At 43.1% G+C, this 19,480-nt stretch overlaps 1 protein-coding gene across 4 annotated transcripts in view; it reads right to left on the reverse strand.

The window, feature by feature from the left end:
• LOC118397586 (brain-specific angiogenesis inhibitor 1-associated protein 2-like) overlaps positions 1-18,864 on the reverse strand; it is a 185,008-nt gene extending 166,144 nt beyond the window's left edge. For all 4 annotated transcript variants that reach the window (XM_035792544.2, XM_035792523.2, XM_052473438.1 and 1 more), the window contains exon 1: positions 18,484-18,864. In XM_035792544.2, coding sequence (XP_035648437.1) covers positions 18,484-18,558 — 75 coding nt within the window. In that variant the 5' untranslated portion in view covers positions 18,559-18,864. The remainder of the gene's footprint in view (positions 1-18,483) is intronic.
• Positions 18,865-19,480: the final 616 nt, after the last annotated feature.

Here is a 19,480-nt window from a genome sequence, read left to right on the forward strand (position 1 = left end):
CTTTCACTACCTCTCCCCTCTTTCACTACCTCTCCCCTCTTTCACTACCTCTCCCCTCTTTCACTACCTCTCCCCTCTTTCACTACCTCTCCCCTCTTTCACTACCTCTCCCTCTTTCACTACCTCTCCCCTCTTTCACTACCTCTCCCCACTTTCACTACCTCTCCCCACTTTCACTACCTCTCCCCACTTTCACTACCTCTCCCCTCTTTCACTACCTCTCCCCTCTTTCACTACCTCTCCCCACTTTCACTACCTCTCCCCACTTTCACTACCTCTCCCCACTTTCACTACCTCTCCCCTCTTTCACTACCTCTCCCCTCTTTCACTACCTCTCCCCTCTTTCACTACTTCTCCCCTCTTTCACTACCTCTCCCCACTTTCACTACCTCTCCCCACTTTCACTACCTCTCCCCTCTTTCACTACCTCTCCCCTCTTTCACTACCTCTCCCCTCTTTCACTACCTCTCCCCACTTTCACTACCTCTCCCCACTTTCACTAGCTCTCCCCTCTTTCACTACCTCTCCCCTCTTTCACTACCTCTCCCCTCTTTCACTACCTCTCCCCTCTTTCACTACCTCTCCCCTCTTTCACTACCTCTCCCCTCTTTCACTACCTCTCCCCTCTTTCACTACCTCTCCCCTCTTTCACTACCTCTCCCCTCTTTCACTACCTCTCCCCTCTTTCACTACCTCTCCCCTCTTTCACTACCTCTCCCCTCTTTCACTACCTCTCCCCTCTTTCACTACCTCTCCCCTCTTTCACTACCTCTCCCCTCTTTCACTACCTCTCCCCTCTTTCACTACCTCTCCCCACTTTCACTACCTCTCCCCACTTTCACTACCTCTCCCCACTTTCACTACCTCTCCCCACTTTCACTACCTCTCCCCTCTTTCACTACCTCTCCCCTCTTTCACTACCTCTCCCCTCTTTCACTACCTCTCCCCTCTTTCACTACCTCTCCCCTCTTTCACTACCTCTCCCCTCTTTCACTACCTCTCCCCTCTTTCACTACCTCTCCCCTCTTTCACTACCTCTCCCCTCTTTCACTACCTCTCCCCTCTTTCACTACCTCTCCCCTCTTTCCCTGATCTTTCAATCTTCTGACAGATATACAACAGTACATGTGTGAACATGCAAGCACACACGGAGTCAGTTTGATGATGATGACGACGAGTATCACCAAACACGGCTGCCAAAAAATCTCTGTAGCTAGCTCCTACCGTAGTTGAGACGAAGAAAAAAGAAGTGAAGCGCTGTGACAAATCTAAGAAAAATCACTGGTTTGTAACAATAACACTGCATGGAGATAATCCTCTAGTCTTAATAGAACTGGAACACTCTGTTAAGTACTGTAGCATTAACATGGGATCAGAGAGCAGAGAATTCACCCAGAATGACCTTGGATTAATTAATATGGCCGCCGTGCCGCCTCTGCTGCTGAGTCACTGTCTCCATCCCAAATGGCAGCCTATTCCCTATATAGTACACTACCTTTGAACAGAGCGGTATTGGCCCTGGTCACAATGGCACTATGTAGAGAATAGGGTGCCATTTGGGACAGAGACACAGGCTAATGTAATGGCTACTGCTGTGGTAGGAAATATGATGTCATCCTAGCGAGCAGACACTGATAGAACTTTGTGTTACTTTGAGCGGGCAGAACATTAATTTGGCTATGAGGAGGATGCCAAGAGAGAGAGACAGCAGGCGTTCTCTCCTCCTTTCATCCCTCTATCTGCTGCATCCCTCTATCCCCTCCCTAACAGCTGTACTGTATCTCACCTGCAGAGGACTGATACTCGGTCAACAGCTGTTGCAGTCTATGTCTAGGCTGAGATACACACACGCGCACACCCACACACCATCCATCATTTAGAGGACAGGTTTTTACTGACATTGTCTCTGCAGTGTACCATATAAGTGATAACTCACACCTGCCTAAAATGTCTAGACACCACAATAGATCTCCAAACCTTTGAACACCCTGGAACAACAACAAAGGTTTTACAGTGAATACTCCAAAGGATATGGAAGCTACCACCTTATTGAAAACACATGTCCACCACCAAAATGATTGTTTTTTGAGAAGGATACTTTCAGACATCAGTCAGGGGTCGTGAGTAATGTCAACAGGAAATAGGTATTTAAACCACTCTGTACTTTTGAAGTGTGAACATCTCAGTAAGCATGACATTAGTCCCTACCCCCAACTGATTTCTGACAGGAGCTTTCTCAGAAAACAAATCCCTCTGCCAATGGACCAGTGTTATTGTTATCAACGACTATTTTAAAGGCGTAGTTGTAGTGTCCAGTGAAGCCTGTGTAATGTCTGTCCCTGCTAACCATGAGCAATATTTACAGTGGTATGTTCGACAAAGAGTGAGAAGAGCTCTCTGAAGATAAAGAGGGGTGAGGGTGATAAAGGAGAGGGTGAGGGTGGTAATGAGGGTGAGGGTGATGAAGAGGGGTGAGTGTTACATCTCAGCCACACACACACAGCCATGAGCTGTGAGCTTAGGAGAAAATTTATAAGAGAGACACTTTATAACAGTGGTGTGGCTCTTTAATGGAACACATCTGTCACTAAGAAGTTTGAGAACAATGCCGCATTTGATTTAGACAGGCGCTTTCATCAACTGAGTGCCCTTCAGTTACATAGGCTTCACACACACACACACACACACACACACACACACACACACACACACACACACACACACTGGAAACTAATGCATGATACTAAGATACCACCTGTTTGGTTCTTAAACTTAAGATAAAAAGCCCTTCAATAAATGAAGATAGTCAAGTCAGATAACGTAATATTGAAATCAATCTCTCAGTCTCTACGATCAACAGATCTTATTTGATTTATTGCTTTGATCATCAAAGCACTATTGATTAGCAGACTTTTCAACATTGATAATGCCTCTGATTATAACACTATAGATTAGCAAACTTTAAACATTGTCAATGCCTTTGATTAATTAGCATATCAAACCTTTACTGACAGCTCAGTAGAGATGAGATGGAAGGGAGAACATGCAGGCTCCACCATTCATGCAACAGTCCATGTATGGTCCTTCTGTAGCTCAGTTGGTAGAGCATGGCGCTTGTAACGCCAGGGTAGTGGGTTCGATTCCCGGGACCACCCATACGTAGAATGTATGCACACATGACTGTAAGTCGCTTTGGATAAAAGCGTCTGCTAAATGGCATATATTATTATTATTATATGTAATGCTATCACTGTCTGTCACTGCCCACCGAAAACCAGCCCCACCTTGATACACAACATTCCTCCCCTAACAGTACTCACATGGTGGGCTGTGCAAAAAATACATACAGGCCTGAACCGCGCGCGCACACACACACACACACACAGAGAGAGAGAGTTTTTTTCTGACAGGTGTAGCAGGTGTAAAACAACCTGGGATGTCACTGAGACTAAAGCCTGTAGCATGCTTCCCAGTCGAAGCTTGCACATATATTATGACAACATTTTGTGTTTTTGTTCATTTTGGTGTTTGCCAGTTGTTGTTTTTTTTGTGCGCGCACACACAAAAAATCTTTAGGCAAGACGAAGTACAGTAGCCAAATACAAAACATCAACATAGAAAAAAAACTAGAACACAACATAGACATACTAGATCACCCCCTAATCACGCCCTGACCTACTACACCATAGAGAAACAATGGCTCTCTATGGTCAGGGCGTGACAGTACCCCAACCACCCCCCAAAGGTGCGGACTCGGGCCGCAAAACCTGAAACCAAATGGGGAGGGGGGTGATTAGTGACGGTGGCGGCTCTGGTGCGGGACGAAGAACCCGCTCATCCCGAGGATCCGCCAGCATCAGGGGCGGCTCTGGTTATATGTTGTTACTGTTCTCAATAACATTGCTGCCCTGAATTTATCAGGTGCTATCGACAAAGGTCAGTGGGAAAAAGTTGTGATGGACTACGTTCTGGAGGAACATTGTGCCATGCTGACTCTCTCTGACTCTGAAAATGAATCAGACGTTGAGGAGATCCCTGATTTAGGTAAAAACATTTTATTGAAGACATTGTAGAGTCTTTGAAATGACGGTGATGGGGAAGAAACGGCGATCAACAGTGTTGTTGTGAGTTTTTAGATCAATGGAACACAACGGGCCAAACAAGCTGTGCAAACTAAACGGAAACGACACAGAACATATTATTTAATGAAAGGGGTTGTAGTCTGCCGAGAAGCTTTTGTCAGAAATTTGTTTTCATCACAAGTTAAGGCTTGCTGTTAGCTAGCCAGCTGGAGTTTGATGGCTGGGATGCTATCTAACTTTAACATTGAACCTAATTTACTTGGTTAACTTTAGCTATGACAATCGGTTTGTATTGCCAGTAACGTTACTCTAGTGATTGGGATTATAGTTAATTATTTAGCTAGCTAATGTTAACGTTACATGTCTAAACAAATGACCAAGTTAAAACTTGCTGTTAGCTAGCTGAGGTTAGATGGCTGGCTTGCTAGCTAACATTCATTTACAAAGTGTGTGTAACGTTAGTGATGTTTTCTCAGAATGCCATTTCAAATTGATAGTTATAGCCTAATGTTAGCTAGCTAACATTGAACCTATTTGGTTAACTTTAGGTAGCTATGACAATCAGTTGGTAATGCTAGTTAAAGCTTGCTATTCGTTAGCCAGCTGATGTTAGATGGCTGGCTAGCAAGCTAACATTGAGTGTATGAACTGGGTGTAGTGATGTGAAATGGCATTCTGAGAGAACATATATTGTATAAAAATGAAAAAATATTTTTATCTGGAATTTGTCTTCAGCATCAGTAGAACACACCTGACTCTCCTCCACCAATCATACAAGGAGAATGGTCTAATGCCTCCCATAAAAACAAAAAAAGAGCTGCCCCAAGCAAGCAAAGGCAGAAATGCAGTCATCAATTACATGCACCATTTCTCACCAACTGGGGAAACACGTGTGGACCTGAATTGTGATAACTGCAGTGGTCAAAACAAGAACACGTTTGTGCTCTGGTATTGTGCCTGCACAAGCTCCACCACAGTCTGAACCTTCATTTCCTGATCACAGGTCACACCAAGTTTGCCCCCGGCTGATGCTCAGGCCTCATCAAGCTGCACTTTAGAAAGACCAGAATGAACACTTTGTCTGAGATTGGTGGTGTTGTGAAGGACAGCACTGTGACGGGGTCAACATCCCACAGCTCGTTGGACTGGAGGATGGTACGGTGCTGGTGGAAAGCTATGGCTGGCAACAACACCTTACTCCGTACTTCAGGCAGCTGCCACAGATCAAGCAGTACCAGCACTTTAGGTGAAAATCATTTTCATTGCATTGTATGCGGCTATTCTTCTAATCTAAACTTGGGAGATGAATTGATGTTGTGCAGGGTTGTAATGTTAATGATTGTTTGATGTTGTTATTCCCTGTTTTACAGCTCCGATGCTCTGGAGCCTGGTGTTGTTGTCGCCTAGGAGCGTTCGGACTGTCGGGATGAGGTTTCAGCAGCTGCGCAACGCTGACACACTTCCTCTCATAGATGGTCAGCCTGTACAAGCACCACCTGGGCTGGACACAGCAAGACAAACTTGTCTTTTTGAGAAGATCAGGGAGTTTTGCTATGGACATCACATGCCCTGCACCAAAGTCAAGGGTCGGACAGAAAGAAATAGGCGGAGCTTTACCTAGCAAAGACTTCTAGATGACCTGGAACCAGAGGGTCTGGCGACAAATATGTAGCGAGGGCCAGCCGACAAGAGCACACAGGTCGCAGTGGTGGGTGGCGTATGGGGCTTTGGTGACAAAACGTATGGCACTGAGTAGAGTGTTGGAGGCTATTTTGTAAATGACACCGCTGAAGTCGAGGATTGGTAGGATAGTCGGTTTTACGAGGGTACGTTTGGTGGCGTGAGTGAACGAGGCTTTGTTGCGAAATAGAAAGCCGATTCTAGATTTAATTTTAGAATGGAGATGTTTAATGAGTCTGGAAGGAGAGTTTAAAGTCTAGCCAGATACCTAGGTATTTGTAGTTGTCCACATATTCTAAGTCAGAACCGTCCAGAGTAGTGATGCTAGTCGGGCGGGCGGGTACGGGCAGCAATCGGTTGAAGAGCATGTTTTAGTTTTACTAGCATTTAAGAAAGGTTGGAGGCCACGGAAGGAGTGTTGCGTGGCATTGAAGCTCGTTTGGAGGTTTATTAACACAGTGTCCAAAGAAGTGTCTGATGTATACAGAATGGTGTCGTCTGCGTACAGGTGGATCAGGGAATCACCTGCAGCAAGAGCGACATCGTTGATATATACAGAGAAAAGAGTTGGCCCAAAAGTTTAACCCTGTTGTACCCCCATAGAGACTGCCAGAGGTCCGAACAACATGCCCTCCGATTTGGCACACTGAACTCTGTCTGAGAAGTAGTTGGTGAACCAGGCGAGGCAATCCTTTGAGAAACCAAGGCTGTTGAGTCTGCTGATAAGAATACTGTGAGTGCCGGAGTCGTAAGCCTTGGCCTGGTCGATGAAGATGGCTGCACAGTACTGTCTTTTATGGTTATGATATTTTAATACCTTGAGCGTGGCTGAGGTGCACCCGTGACCAGTTTGGAAACCTGATTGAACAGTGGAGAAGGTACGGGGGGATTCGAAAATGGTCAGTGATCTGTTTATTGACTTGGCTTTCGAAGACTTTAGAAAGGCAGGGCAGGACGGATATAGGTCTGTAACAGTTTGGGTCAGCCACTTTGAAGAGGGGGATGACCGTGGCAGCTTTCCAATTGTTAAGGATCTCGGACGATACAAAAGAGAGGTTGAACAGACTGGTAATAGGGGTTGCAACAATGGCGGCAGATGATTTTAGAAAGAGAGGGTCCAGATTGTCTAACACAATTTATTTGTACGTGTCCAGGTTTTGCAAGTCTTTCAGAACATCTGCTATCTGGATTTGGGTGAAGGAGAAGCTGGGGAGGCTCGGGTAAGTAGCTCCGGGGGGTGCAGAGCTGTTGGCTGGGGTAGGGGAAGCCAGGAGGAAAGCATGGCCAGCCGTAGAGAAATGCTTCTTGAAATTTTCGATTATCGTGGATTTATCCGTGGTGACAATGTTTCCTAGCCTCAGTGCAGTGGGCAGCTGGGAGCAGGTGCTCTTATTCTCCATGGACTTTGCAATGTCCCAAAACTTTTTGGGAGTTAGAGCTACAGGATGCAAATGTCTGTTTGAAAAAGCTAGCCTTTGCTTCTCTGACTGACTGCGTGTATTGGTTCCTGACTTCCCTGAAAAGTTGCACATCGCGGGGAATGTTCGGTGCTAATGCAGTCTGCCACAGGATGTTTTTGTGCTGGTCGAGGGCAGTCAGGTCTGGAGTGAACCAAGGGCTATATCTGTTCTTAGTTCTACATTTTTTGAAAGGGGCATGCTTATTTAAGATGGTGAGGAAATTACTTTTAAAGAACGACCAGGCATCCTCGACTGACGGGATGAGGTCATAATCCTTCCAGGATACCCGAGCCAGGTCGATTAGAAAGGCCTACTCGCAGAAGTGTTTTAGGGAGCGTTTGACAGTGATGAGGGGTGGACGTTTGACTGCGGATCCATAGCGGATGCAGACAATGAGGCAGTGATTGCTGAGATCCTGGTTGTGACAGCAGTGGTGTATTTAGAGGGCAGGTTGGTCAGGATAATATCTATGAGGCTGACCATGTTTACGGATTTAGGTTTGTACCTGGTGGGTTCCTTGATCATTTGTGTGAGAATGAGGGCATCTAGCTTAGGTTGTAGGACTGCCGGGGGGGGTGTTAAGCGTATCCCAGTTTAGGTCACCTAACAGAATTAAATCTGAAGATAGATGAGGGGCAATCAATTCAAATATGGTGTCCAGGGCACAGCTGGGAGCTGAGGGGAGTCTATAACAGATGGCAACAGTGGGAGACCTATTTCTGGAGAGATTCATTTTTAAAATTAGAAGCTCGAACTGTTTGGGTATAGACCTGGAAAGTATGACAGATCTGTACAAGCTATCTCTGCAGTAGATTGCAACTCCTCCCCCTTTGGCAGTTCTATATTGACGGAAAATGTTGTAGTTGGGGATGGAAATCTCAATTTTTGGTGGCCTTCCGAAGCCAGGATTCAGACACGCAAGGACATCAGGGTTGGCGGAGTGTGCTAAAGAAGTGAGTAAAACAAACTTAGGGAGGACGCTACCTTGTCTATCACTGACATTATTGATGTTGTTCCTGTACATAGTTTGAAAATAAGTAAAATATTATAAAGTATCGATTTCTGATATTGCTACTCTGCAAGTAACCACTTGGCTGTACCATTTACACCTTCTGTAGAGATCCATCCACTTAGCAAGACATAGCAAGATATTGATATATAAAATGAATATTGTTATGTGTGGTCGTAACATGATTTTGTGTCATACCACAACAATATCATGTGACTGTATCAAGTGTCCACCACATAAATATATGTGTTTATTGACTGTACATGTGCACCTCACTCAGGTTGCATGGCCTTAACTTATGTATGGAAAACTATGTGATAAGTGTGTGTAACAGTATATACAGTTGAAGTCGTAAGTTTACATACACCTTAGCCAAATACATTTACACTCAGGTTTAACAATTCCTGACATTTAATCCTAGTAGAAATAATAATAATAATAAGTTGGGTGAATATTGGCCCATTCCTCCTCACAGAGTAGGTGTAACTGAGTCAGGTTTGTAGGCCTCCTTGCTCGCACATGCTTTTTCAGTTCTGCCCACAAATTAGGATTGAGGTCAGGGCTTTGTGATGGCCATTCCAATACCTTGACTTTGCTGTCCTGAAGCCATTTTGCCACAACTTTGGAAGTATGCTTGGGGTCATTGTCCCTTTGGAAGACCCATTTGCGACCAAGCTTTAACTTGAATATCCACATAATATTCCTCCCTCATGATGCCGTCTATTTTGTGAAGTGCACCAGTCCCTCCTGCAGCAAAGCAACCCCACAACATGATGATGCCTTGCCTCACGGTCGGGATGGTGTTCTTCGTTTTGCAAGGAATAGAATATGGAATTGGAAATTAAATAGAAATTGACCCCAACCCTGATTTTAGTTAGATGTAAAAGTGTATACTGGCTATGTTGTTGCTGCGGCGTCTCAAGAGGGACAAACAGTAATATTTATCATTTTCCAAGCGAAGGTCTTTTAAGGGAGTATGCAAGGCACAAACATTTGCGTCGCCTAGCCGAGTTCGGCACCCTATGCATTCGGAAAGTATTCAGACCCCTTGACTTTTTCCACATTTTGTTACGTTACAGCCTTATTCTGTCATTCTGCCCCTGAGCAAGGCAGTTAAACCACTGTTCCCCGGGTGCCGAAAACGTGGATGTCCTTTTAAGGCAGCCTCTGCACCTCTCTGAGTCAGAGGGGTTGGGTTAAATGCGGAAGCCACATTTCAGTTGAAGTTATAAAGTTGTACAACTGACTAGGTATTCCCATTTCCATTTCCCTTTCTAACAGATTTTTTACATTTTAGTAAATTTATTAAAATAAAAAAAAACCACCTTATTTCCATAAGTATTCAGACACTTTGCTATGAGCACACAACCGAGACAACGCAGGAGTGGCTTCGGGACGAGTCTCTGAATGTCCTTGAGTGGCACAGCCAGAGCCTGGACTTGAACCCGATCGAACAACTCTGGAGAGACCTGGAAAGAGCTGTGCAGCAACCTTCCCTATCCATGTATGATATGTACGATACGTGTATGCATGATATGTAGGATGTATAAATGTATAATATGATATGTATATGTATGATATATATCATATGTATGATACAGTTGAAGTCAGAAGTGTACATACAGTTAGGTTTCAGTCATTAAAACTTGCTTTTCAACCACTCCACAAATTTTGTGTTAACAAACTATAGTTTTGGCAAGTTGGTTAGGACATCTGTGTGCATGACACAAGTAATTTTTCAAACAATTGTTTACAGACATTTCACTTATAAATCATTGTTTCATAATTCCAATTGGTCAGAAGTTAACATACACTATGATGACTGTGCATTTAAACAGCATGGAAAATTCCAGAAAATGATGTCTTGGCTTTAGAAGCTTCCGATCATCATTTGAGTCAATTGGAGGTGTACCTGTGGATGTATTTCAAGGCCTACCTTCAAACTCAGTGCCTCTTTCCTTGACATCATGGAAAAATCCAACGAAATTAGCCAAGACCTTAGAAAACATTGTAGACCTCCACCAGTCTGGTTCATCCTTGGGAGCAATTTCCAAACTCCTTAAGGTACCACATTCATCTGTACAAACCATAGTACGCAAGTATAAACACCACGTAGCCGTAATACCGCTCAGGAAGGAGACGCGCTCTATCTCCTAGACATGAACGTACTTTGGTGCAAAAAGTGCAAAAAGTGCAAATCAATCCCAGAACAGCAAAGGACCTTGTGAAGATGCTGGAGAAAACAGGTAAAAAAGTATCTATAGCCACAGTAAAACGAGTCCTATATCGACATAACCTGAAAGGCCACTCAGCAAGGAAGTAGCCACTGCTCCAAAACCACAATAAAAAAGCCAGACTACGGTTTGCAACTGCACATGGGGACAAAGATCATCCTTTTTGAAGAAATGTCCTCAGGTCTGATGAAACAAAAATAGAACTGTTTGGCCATAATGACCATTATTATGTTTGGATGAAAAAGGGGGAGGCTTGCAAGCCGAAGAACACCATCCCGACAGTGAAGCACGTGGGTGGCAGCATCATGTTGTGGGGTTGCTTTGCTGCAGGAGGGACTGGTGGACTTCACAAAATAGATGGCTTAATGAGGGTGGGAAATTATGTGGATATATTGAAGCAACATCTCAAGACATCAGTCAGGAAGTTAAAGCTTGGTCGGAAATGGGTCTTCCAAATGGTCAATGACCCCAAGCATACTTCCAAAGATGTGGCAAAATGACTTAAGGACAACAAAGTCAAGGTAATGGAGTGGCCATCACAAAGCCCTGACCTAAATTCTATAGAAAATTTGTGGGCAGAACTGAAAAAGCGTGTGCGAGCAAGGAGGCCTCCGTCAGGATCCTGACTCTGTCAGGAGGAATGGGCCAAAATTCAACTTATTGTGGGAAGCTTGTGGATGGCAACCTGAAATGTTTGACCCAAGGCAATGCTACCAAATTCTAATTCAGTGTATGTAAACTTCTGACCCACTGGGAATGTGATGAAAGAAATGAAAGTTGAAATAAATAATTTTCTGCTATTATTCTGACATTTCACATTCTCAAAATGAAGTGGTGATCCTAACTGACCTAAAACAGGGAATTTTTACTCAGATTAAATGTCAGGAATTGTGAAAAACTGAGTTTAAATGTATTTGGCTAAGGTGTATGTAAACTTCCGACTTCAGCTGTATATGTAGAGTATATGTAGCCGTATGATTCTTTTCCATATTCAGACATAATGAGCTTTGCTTTGATTATATTCAGTGACGTATTTCACAATAATAACTCACTGACATGGATAATATCAAATATATCAAAAATCACTATTGAAACTATGTCATTTATCTCAACACGAGGCAAAAAAGTGTTTCACCGATCTGCGGCAAATGCTGAAATGTAATTTAATAGAGAAATACTCACTTGGACTCTCAATTGAGCAAGCGAGCCAGGATGATTAAGCTCTGACACACCCACACAATGTTGAAGTGTGTGTGTGTGTGTGTGTGTGTGTGTGTGTGTGTGTGTGTGTGTGTGTGTGTGTGTGTGTGTGTGTGTGTGTGTGTGTGTGTGTGTGTGTGTGTGTGTGTGTGTGTGTGTGTGTGTGTGTGTGTGTGTGTGTGTGTGTGTGTGTGTGTGTAGAGGTTGTAATAGGTGTAAACAGCAGATTGTCTGGAGGTGGGGGTGTCCTCCTTTCAGGGCCAAGTCAAGTATGTAGGCAGGCAGAGGCATACACACACACATATAGTCGTGAGACACTGCCCACACGTATGCACACACACATCTGCGTGTGAGTCACACAGCCAAATGTTGCAGACGGCGTCTTGTCTTCTTGGAGTCTGAGCGAGTTTGTAGATTACTCAGCAAGCAGCTGCCAGGCCATAGCAAGGTCTTCAGAGAGACTACATTGCCACACTGCACCCCGTCACAGACAGGCTGCCAATATACCCGCTTCTCAGGGGATGACACACAATTTACTGCTATGGCTAAGCATTTCCCCTACTCAACTCCCAAACAGTGATGTTCACACCTTGTCTTGATGAAATAAATCCCTTTGTTAATACTACACCATCTGCTAGCATCAGTGGCGGTCGGTGCCATTTAAGATGAGGGCGGATGATCATTTTCTTTCTGAGCATGTTATTATTTCTATTACAGCATATTGGATGACTGTCATTCATTTATCATTCCCCCAGTTCAATGTAACATTGATTGGTATAGACTATTACATGGTACTCAAATGGTCCCTATACCCATCATGAGGTTGCTAAAACCTAGCCTCTGAATGACATTTCTTAGTAATCAAGTTGACGGACAGTGACACATTCCATACTGCCTTGCACACTCTTGCCTGCATCTCGCTGATCTAGGGTGTAATCATTAGTCCAGCAGTTGCAAACAACAGTTTCTATGGGAAAGATTCAGGTATTTTTATTCCGGTTTCGTTCCGTTTGCTTCCATTTGAGAAATGTTTTTCAACTGAATCACCGGAATGAATACACCCCTGATCATGAGCAAACACAGTTCATTTTCATAGCAGCCACATACAAACAGCATGATCATTTAGATAGCTCTTGCTCTCTCTTGCTTCTCCTTCATTTTGGAAGAAATTAATTTGTTTATAACTGTTCAACTATTGTCTTTCTCTTGAGTCAACAACACACCACATTTTATGCACTGCAGTGCTAGCTAGCTGTAGCCTATCAAATCCAACTTTATTTGCCACATGCGCCGAATACAACAAGTGTAGACTTAACCATGAAAAGCCCTTAAACAACAGTGTAGTTCAAGAAGAATAACATTTACCAAGTAAGCTGAAATAAAAAGTAATAATAAAAAGTAACACAATATGTGTTTTCAGTACTAGATTCATTCTCTGATCCTTTGACAACATGTCAGTCCATGCTGCAAGAGAGCCCTGATAGGTTGGAGGACATCCTCCGGAAGTTGTCATAATTACTGTGGTAGTCTATGGAAAGGGGTGAGAATTATGGACCTCCTAGGTTTTGAATTGAAGTCAATGTACCCAGAGGATGATGGAAACTAGATATCCTCCGGCTACACCATGGTGCTACTGAGTACTGTTGAGGCTGCTGTAGACCGTCATTGCAAAACTATGTATTTTAATACATTATTTGGTGACATTAATATATTTAGTATAGTTTTATCTAAATAGAATAACTTTAATGTTTCTCAAATTGTATTAAATTCACTGAGGATGGTCCCCCCTTCCTCCTCTGAGGAGCCTACACTGCAAGCAACCAGCTCTTCTTCTTCTCCTCCTCCTCCTCCTCCCTGTGACAAGACCAGCCATCGCCTTGTGCACTTACAGGCTTGAAAAGTACACTTGAGCAAGTTAAAACAATTGGGAGTATCAGGTGCTAAAATAACAGCTCACCTTTCAGACATGGACTCTCTAGAACAGTGGTATTCAACGCTTACCATATAAAGGTCAGTGCCTGCTGGTTTCATACCTGATAATGAATTGCACACACCTGGTGTGCCAGGACTAAATCAGTCCCATATTAGAAGGATCAATGAAAACAAGCAGAGGAACTAGCTTTGAGGTCCAGTAGAACTTGCTTTGAGGTCCAGAGTTGAGTTTGAGAGATCTAGAACATTCTCGGCATACCTGTTATGATGTGGATTGAGCAATTAGTTAATTAGATACACCTGTAATGTGATCTGCCATGCAAAACTGATACAATTGAAATGCAATTGACCAATTAATTAACTGCATGAGGTGATACTGATTGAAAGCGCTTGCTCTTGAATAAATACTGAAATAAATAAATGCTTAAACTTTTAGCATCTCCTTAACACTCACCCTCAGTAACAGACCTGGTTGTATGGTATGTAATAGAAGCTGTCACTCATCTGGTCAGGTGTTTAATGAACAAATCAAGACCTCTAAGTGTTTCTTTGGAGAGGCCCTTAGAGATATTAACCCATGCTGAAACACACACCACTCTACCAGCCAAAGAGCTGTATGCATGCATGCACACACACACACACACACACACATTTACAGCCCCCGCCAGGTAGCATCCGTCTCCCAAAAATAGGCACCCAGCCGTGTGTCAAATTACCAGGGCAGCTACTAATCTCCTATCCTCTGCGTTTCTCCACCACTCCATCTCCTGCTGGGCTCTTTAATGATGCAGCATGCTGATCAGGAAAATATCCCCCCACTGACTGATTAACTGACTGACTGACTGTTCCTCTCATTCCAAAACACAGGATGTTGTTAGACTTCAGTGCAGCTTTTGACATTATTAATCATAGTTTGCTGCTCAAAATATGTATGTGTTATGGCTTTACACCCCCTGCTATAATGTAGATAAAGAGTTACTTTTCTAACAGAAGACAGAGGGTTCTTTAATGGAAGCCTATCAAATATAATCCAGTTAAAATCAGGAATTCCCCAGGGTAGCTGTTTAGGCCCCTTGATTTTTAACATTTTTACTAACGACATGCCACTGACTGAGTAAAGCCAGAGTTGCTATATATGCGGATGACTCAACACTATACACGTCAGCTAGTACAGCGACTGAAATGACTGCAACCCTCAACAAAGAGCTGCAGTTAGTTTCAGAGTGGGTGGCAAGGAATAAGTTAGCCCTAAATATTTCTAGAACTAAAAGCATTATATTTGGAACAAAACACTCACTTAAACCTCAACTAAATCCTGTAATAAATCATGTGGAAATTGAGCAAGTTGAGATGACTAAACTGCTTGGAGTAACACTGGATTGCAAACTGTCATGGTCAAAACATATTGATGCAGTAGTAGCTAAAATGGGGAGAAGTATGTCTATAATAAAGCAATGCTCTGCCTTGTTAACAACACTATCCACAAGGCAGGTCTTACAGGCCCTAGTTTTGTCGCACCTTGACTACTGTTCAGTCATGTGGTCAGGTGCCACAAAAAATGACTTAGGAAAATTGCAATTGGCTCAGAACAGGACAGCACGGCTGGCCCTTGGATGTACACAGAGAGCTAATATTAAAAATATGCATGTCAATCTCTCTCTGCTTATTCATGAGAGGTATTCACATGTTGAATGCACCTAGCCGTCTGTCTAAACTACTGGCACACAACTTGGACACCCATGCATACCCCACAAGACATGCCACAAGAGGTCTCTTCAAAGTCCCCAAGTCCAGAACAGACTATGGGAGGCACACAGTACTACATAGAGCCATAATACATGGAACTCTATTCCACATCAAGTAACTGACGCAAGCAGTAAAATAAAATAAAAACATAAAACAAAACACCTTATGGAACAGCGGAGACTGTGAAGCAACACAAACATTGGCACAGACACATGCATACACACACACACACGCACGCACACACACACGCACTATACATACACATGGATTTAGTACTGTACATATGTGGTGGAGTAGGGGCCTGAGGGCACACAGTGTGTTGTGAAATCTGTGAATGTATTGTAATGTTTTAAAATGGTATAAACTGCCTCAATTTTGCTGGACCCCGGGAAGAGTAGCTGCAGCTAATGGGGATCCATAACAAATACAAATACAGGATCGCCTCATGGCCTTGCCATCTTTTCCATCATCAAGGCTATCTCTCTCATTAGACTACTCCATCATCAAGGCTCTCTCTCACATTAAACTACCACCTCTCCTCGTATTCCTCTCCATGGCCCCACCCTGGCCATTCATTAACAACCCTAACATATCTCCCACTGGTCTCAGCATCAGGCTGCTGCTCCACCACCACTGATCATTAAAGTCTACCTACAGGGGTATGTGGAGGGTCAGGTCTAGGTGTTAGAAATTAACCTCAAAAGGAGAGTACGTATATGAATGTACAGCTCAGTGCTATCTGTGTTGCATGGTAGCGGATGGCCATGACAGATCAACTAGAGAGTACTTACATCCTAGCAGCCACTAGGCTCTAGTTACCATCTGACTATGTCATAAGAGGGAGTACTGAGAACAGTGACCAGTTTTCACAGGTTGTGCAACCTCTTGCTCCTTTGCCCTTCTCCCTCGCTCTCTTCACTTCCTGAAATCTAGCCTGCTTGGACAAAACATGTGACTCCCAAATGGCAACTTTTTCCCTATGGGTCCTGGTCCAAAGGGAATAGGGTGCCATTTGGAATGCAAGAACATCTTACAGTGTAGTGAGTCTCAAAAGTAGCACCTCCACCCTTGGCTCTGCTAAAGGAGAGCTTTGTTGTGGAAATGGCAGGAGGGCAGTTTTAGAATACAGGGTAGTTTCAACAAGCATGGGACGGTCCTTGATTCCCTCTATCAACTCCTCTAGCTTGGTGAAAAGGGTGATGAAAATATGTAGAGAAAAAAAAACATATCAAATACTGCCAAAGTTCAGAATCTCTAACAAGCAGTGCTTGACTTGAATTAAAATAGGTGCCGATACTAATTTGGAGTGCCGCTACTGTTTGTATTTAGTGCAGTAACTCTGCAATACTTTTGAGCTACTATTCTAGAAGAGGTGCAGGAACTCAAACAGTAGAAAATATGAGTTGACGGTACTCAGTTCAGGTGAGCTACTGCCCAAGTCAAGCACTGCTAATTAGCCACCTTGCTAAGATAACAGAGGGAGAGAACATGAGTAACATGACACTACTATTCTGAATTGTATTATATTTGCTCACATGTTTATTTAGCCAAGTTCTTCTCCTCTGAGACAAAGAACAACACCCTCACATGATAATTACAGAAAGAGTACCACCCATCCCTCCTCACTGATCGCTGCAACACACACTCATCCCTCCTCACACAGGAGACTCCTATAACTCCCCTAACAGATGTCTCCCAACAACTAGGCTTTATTGGGTGAACCCCACCTACTGTGAGAGCTGTTCGTTTTTTATTTTAATATAAACTTTACCTGATTTTGAAATACTACCCAGCCTAGAAACATTTTAGTCATTTAGCAGACGCTCTGATACAGAAACAATTAGGGTTAAGTGCCTTGCTCAAGTGCACATTTTTATTTAACTAGGCAAGTCAAGTCCTGCTGGTCTGCAATTTGTCATACCATGCAATTTGAGCTGTCCCCATCTGCCCAGCCTGGTTTCATAGACTAAACGTAACATAGTAAATGTAAATCTGGAACACTGAAATTAGTATGATAAGTTTTGTATGGTTACATAAGACAGATGGTTACTTAAGGCAAAAACAAAGTAGGGTGGTAGGTTGGGCATATAACGCAAACGTCTACTAACCCAAAGGTTGAGAGTTTGAAACTCATTATAGACAACTTTTGCATTTTTGCTAATTAGCAACTACTTACAACTTTTAGCTGCTTTGCAACTACTTAGTATGTTAGCTAACCCTTCTGCTAACCCTAACCTTAACCCTTTTAGCAAACCCTTCCCTAATGGCCTAACCCTTTAACCTAACTCCTAAACCTAACCCTAACCTTTACCCTAACCCCATAGCCTAGCTAACTTTAGCCAGCCAGCTAGCTTATGTTAGGCACCTAGCCACCTAGCTAGTATTTGTAACATTTCATAAGTTTTGCTCATTTTATAACATATTGTACATTTTGCCAATTCATAAGATATTTTCATTGCAAATTCGTACCGTACATAAATTGTAAATCAAAACATATTACACGAAATTACTGCACAAATTAATACATGCCATACAAAACGAACCACATTATAGTAAATGGAGTGTGAGGGATTTATGTACAGAATAATACGAAATGCTCTGAGACCAGGTTGGTCTGCCTCGAGGCAAACTGTCACTTTGTTACACATCCTTAAGTAAAATGATGTATTTAAATTAAACTTGGACTGGGGAACTTGTTTTTTGTCCCCTGTGAGCCTATGGCTGTTGGCGTCACTGCGAGCAATCTGCCACTCACTGCTGAGAAAAAGAGCATCATTTTGGAGCAGTGATAAAACCCTCTATGGACGCATGGGGTGAGATTGGACATTTCCCCGGTACACCATAGAAGCCAAAGTCGTTATCATTATTAATGGTGTCGACTATTGTAATATATATATATATATATATATATATAACATAAATATGATGTTTGATTTGTTATTTTCGAATATAGAAAGTAACATATACTTATCTTTACCTGTGCCTAAAACAAAGTTCAAAACGTATCCAACAGCAACCACAATCTTATCAGGTTTCATCAGCTGACGAGACTCTACTCATCAACCCACTTTAGGAAAACAATAATCGAGGGAGGAATTATTGAAGCGGGAATGAATGGACAGGTGCATGGGTGTTCTTACCTTATAGACATTCTCCGTGATACGGTGCACCTCGTCAGTCCGTGACATCGTGGGATCTTCTTCAGCCAAAACCATAGAACAGATTTCTTTAGTGACGGTAGCTTTCCTAAGAAATACTACTGAAGAAAAACACAGAGTAGGTGGAAGGAGCCGTAGTAACAAACAACTACAGAGGGAGGCGAACGCGCGTAATATGAGACTCCGGAATCAGGGGTTTTATACGAAACTCATCTACTGCACCCACACTAGCCCACGCAGTCTGGAGGCTATACCAGGTGTGGAGCGCAGAGGGAAACATGTCATAGGGATAGCATCTCTCTCGCTCTCTCTCTCTCTCGCTCGCTCTCTCTCTCACTCTCTCTCGCTCTCTCTCTCGCTCTCTCTCTCACTCTCTCTCGCTCTCTCTCTCGCTCTCTCACTCTCTCGTTCTCTCTCTCGCTCTCTCTCTCACACTCTCACCACTGCCTCCGCTTTGCCTCTTCTGCATAAAGATAATTAATAACAACTGCAAGCCTGAATGACTTCAGTCCACACAATCACATACACACATCTCTATACACAACAATAATGATTTCAGTCCACACAATCACATACACACATCTCTATACACAACAATAATGATTTCAGTCCACACAATCACATACACACATCTCTATACACAACAATAATGATTTCAGTCCACACAATCACATACACACATCTCTATACACAACAATAATGACTTCAGTCCAAACAATCACATACACACATCTCTATACACAACAATAATGACTTCAGTCCACACAATCACATATCTCTATACACAACAATAATGACTTCAGTCCACACATACACACATCTCTATACACAACAATAATGACTTCAGTCCACACATCTCTATACACAACAATAATGACTTCAGTCCACACAATCACATATCTCTATACACAACAATAATGACTTCAGTCCACACATACACACATCTCTATACACAACAATAATGACTTCAGTCCACACA

Source organism: Oncorhynchus keta, chromosome 2, assembly GCF_023373465.1.
Source record: "Oncorhynchus keta strain PuntledgeMale-10-30-2019 chromosome 2, Oket_V2, whole genome shotgun sequence".
Lineage (NCBI taxonomy): Eukaryota > Metazoa > Chordata > Actinopteri > Salmoniformes > Salmonidae > Oncorhynchus > Oncorhynchus keta.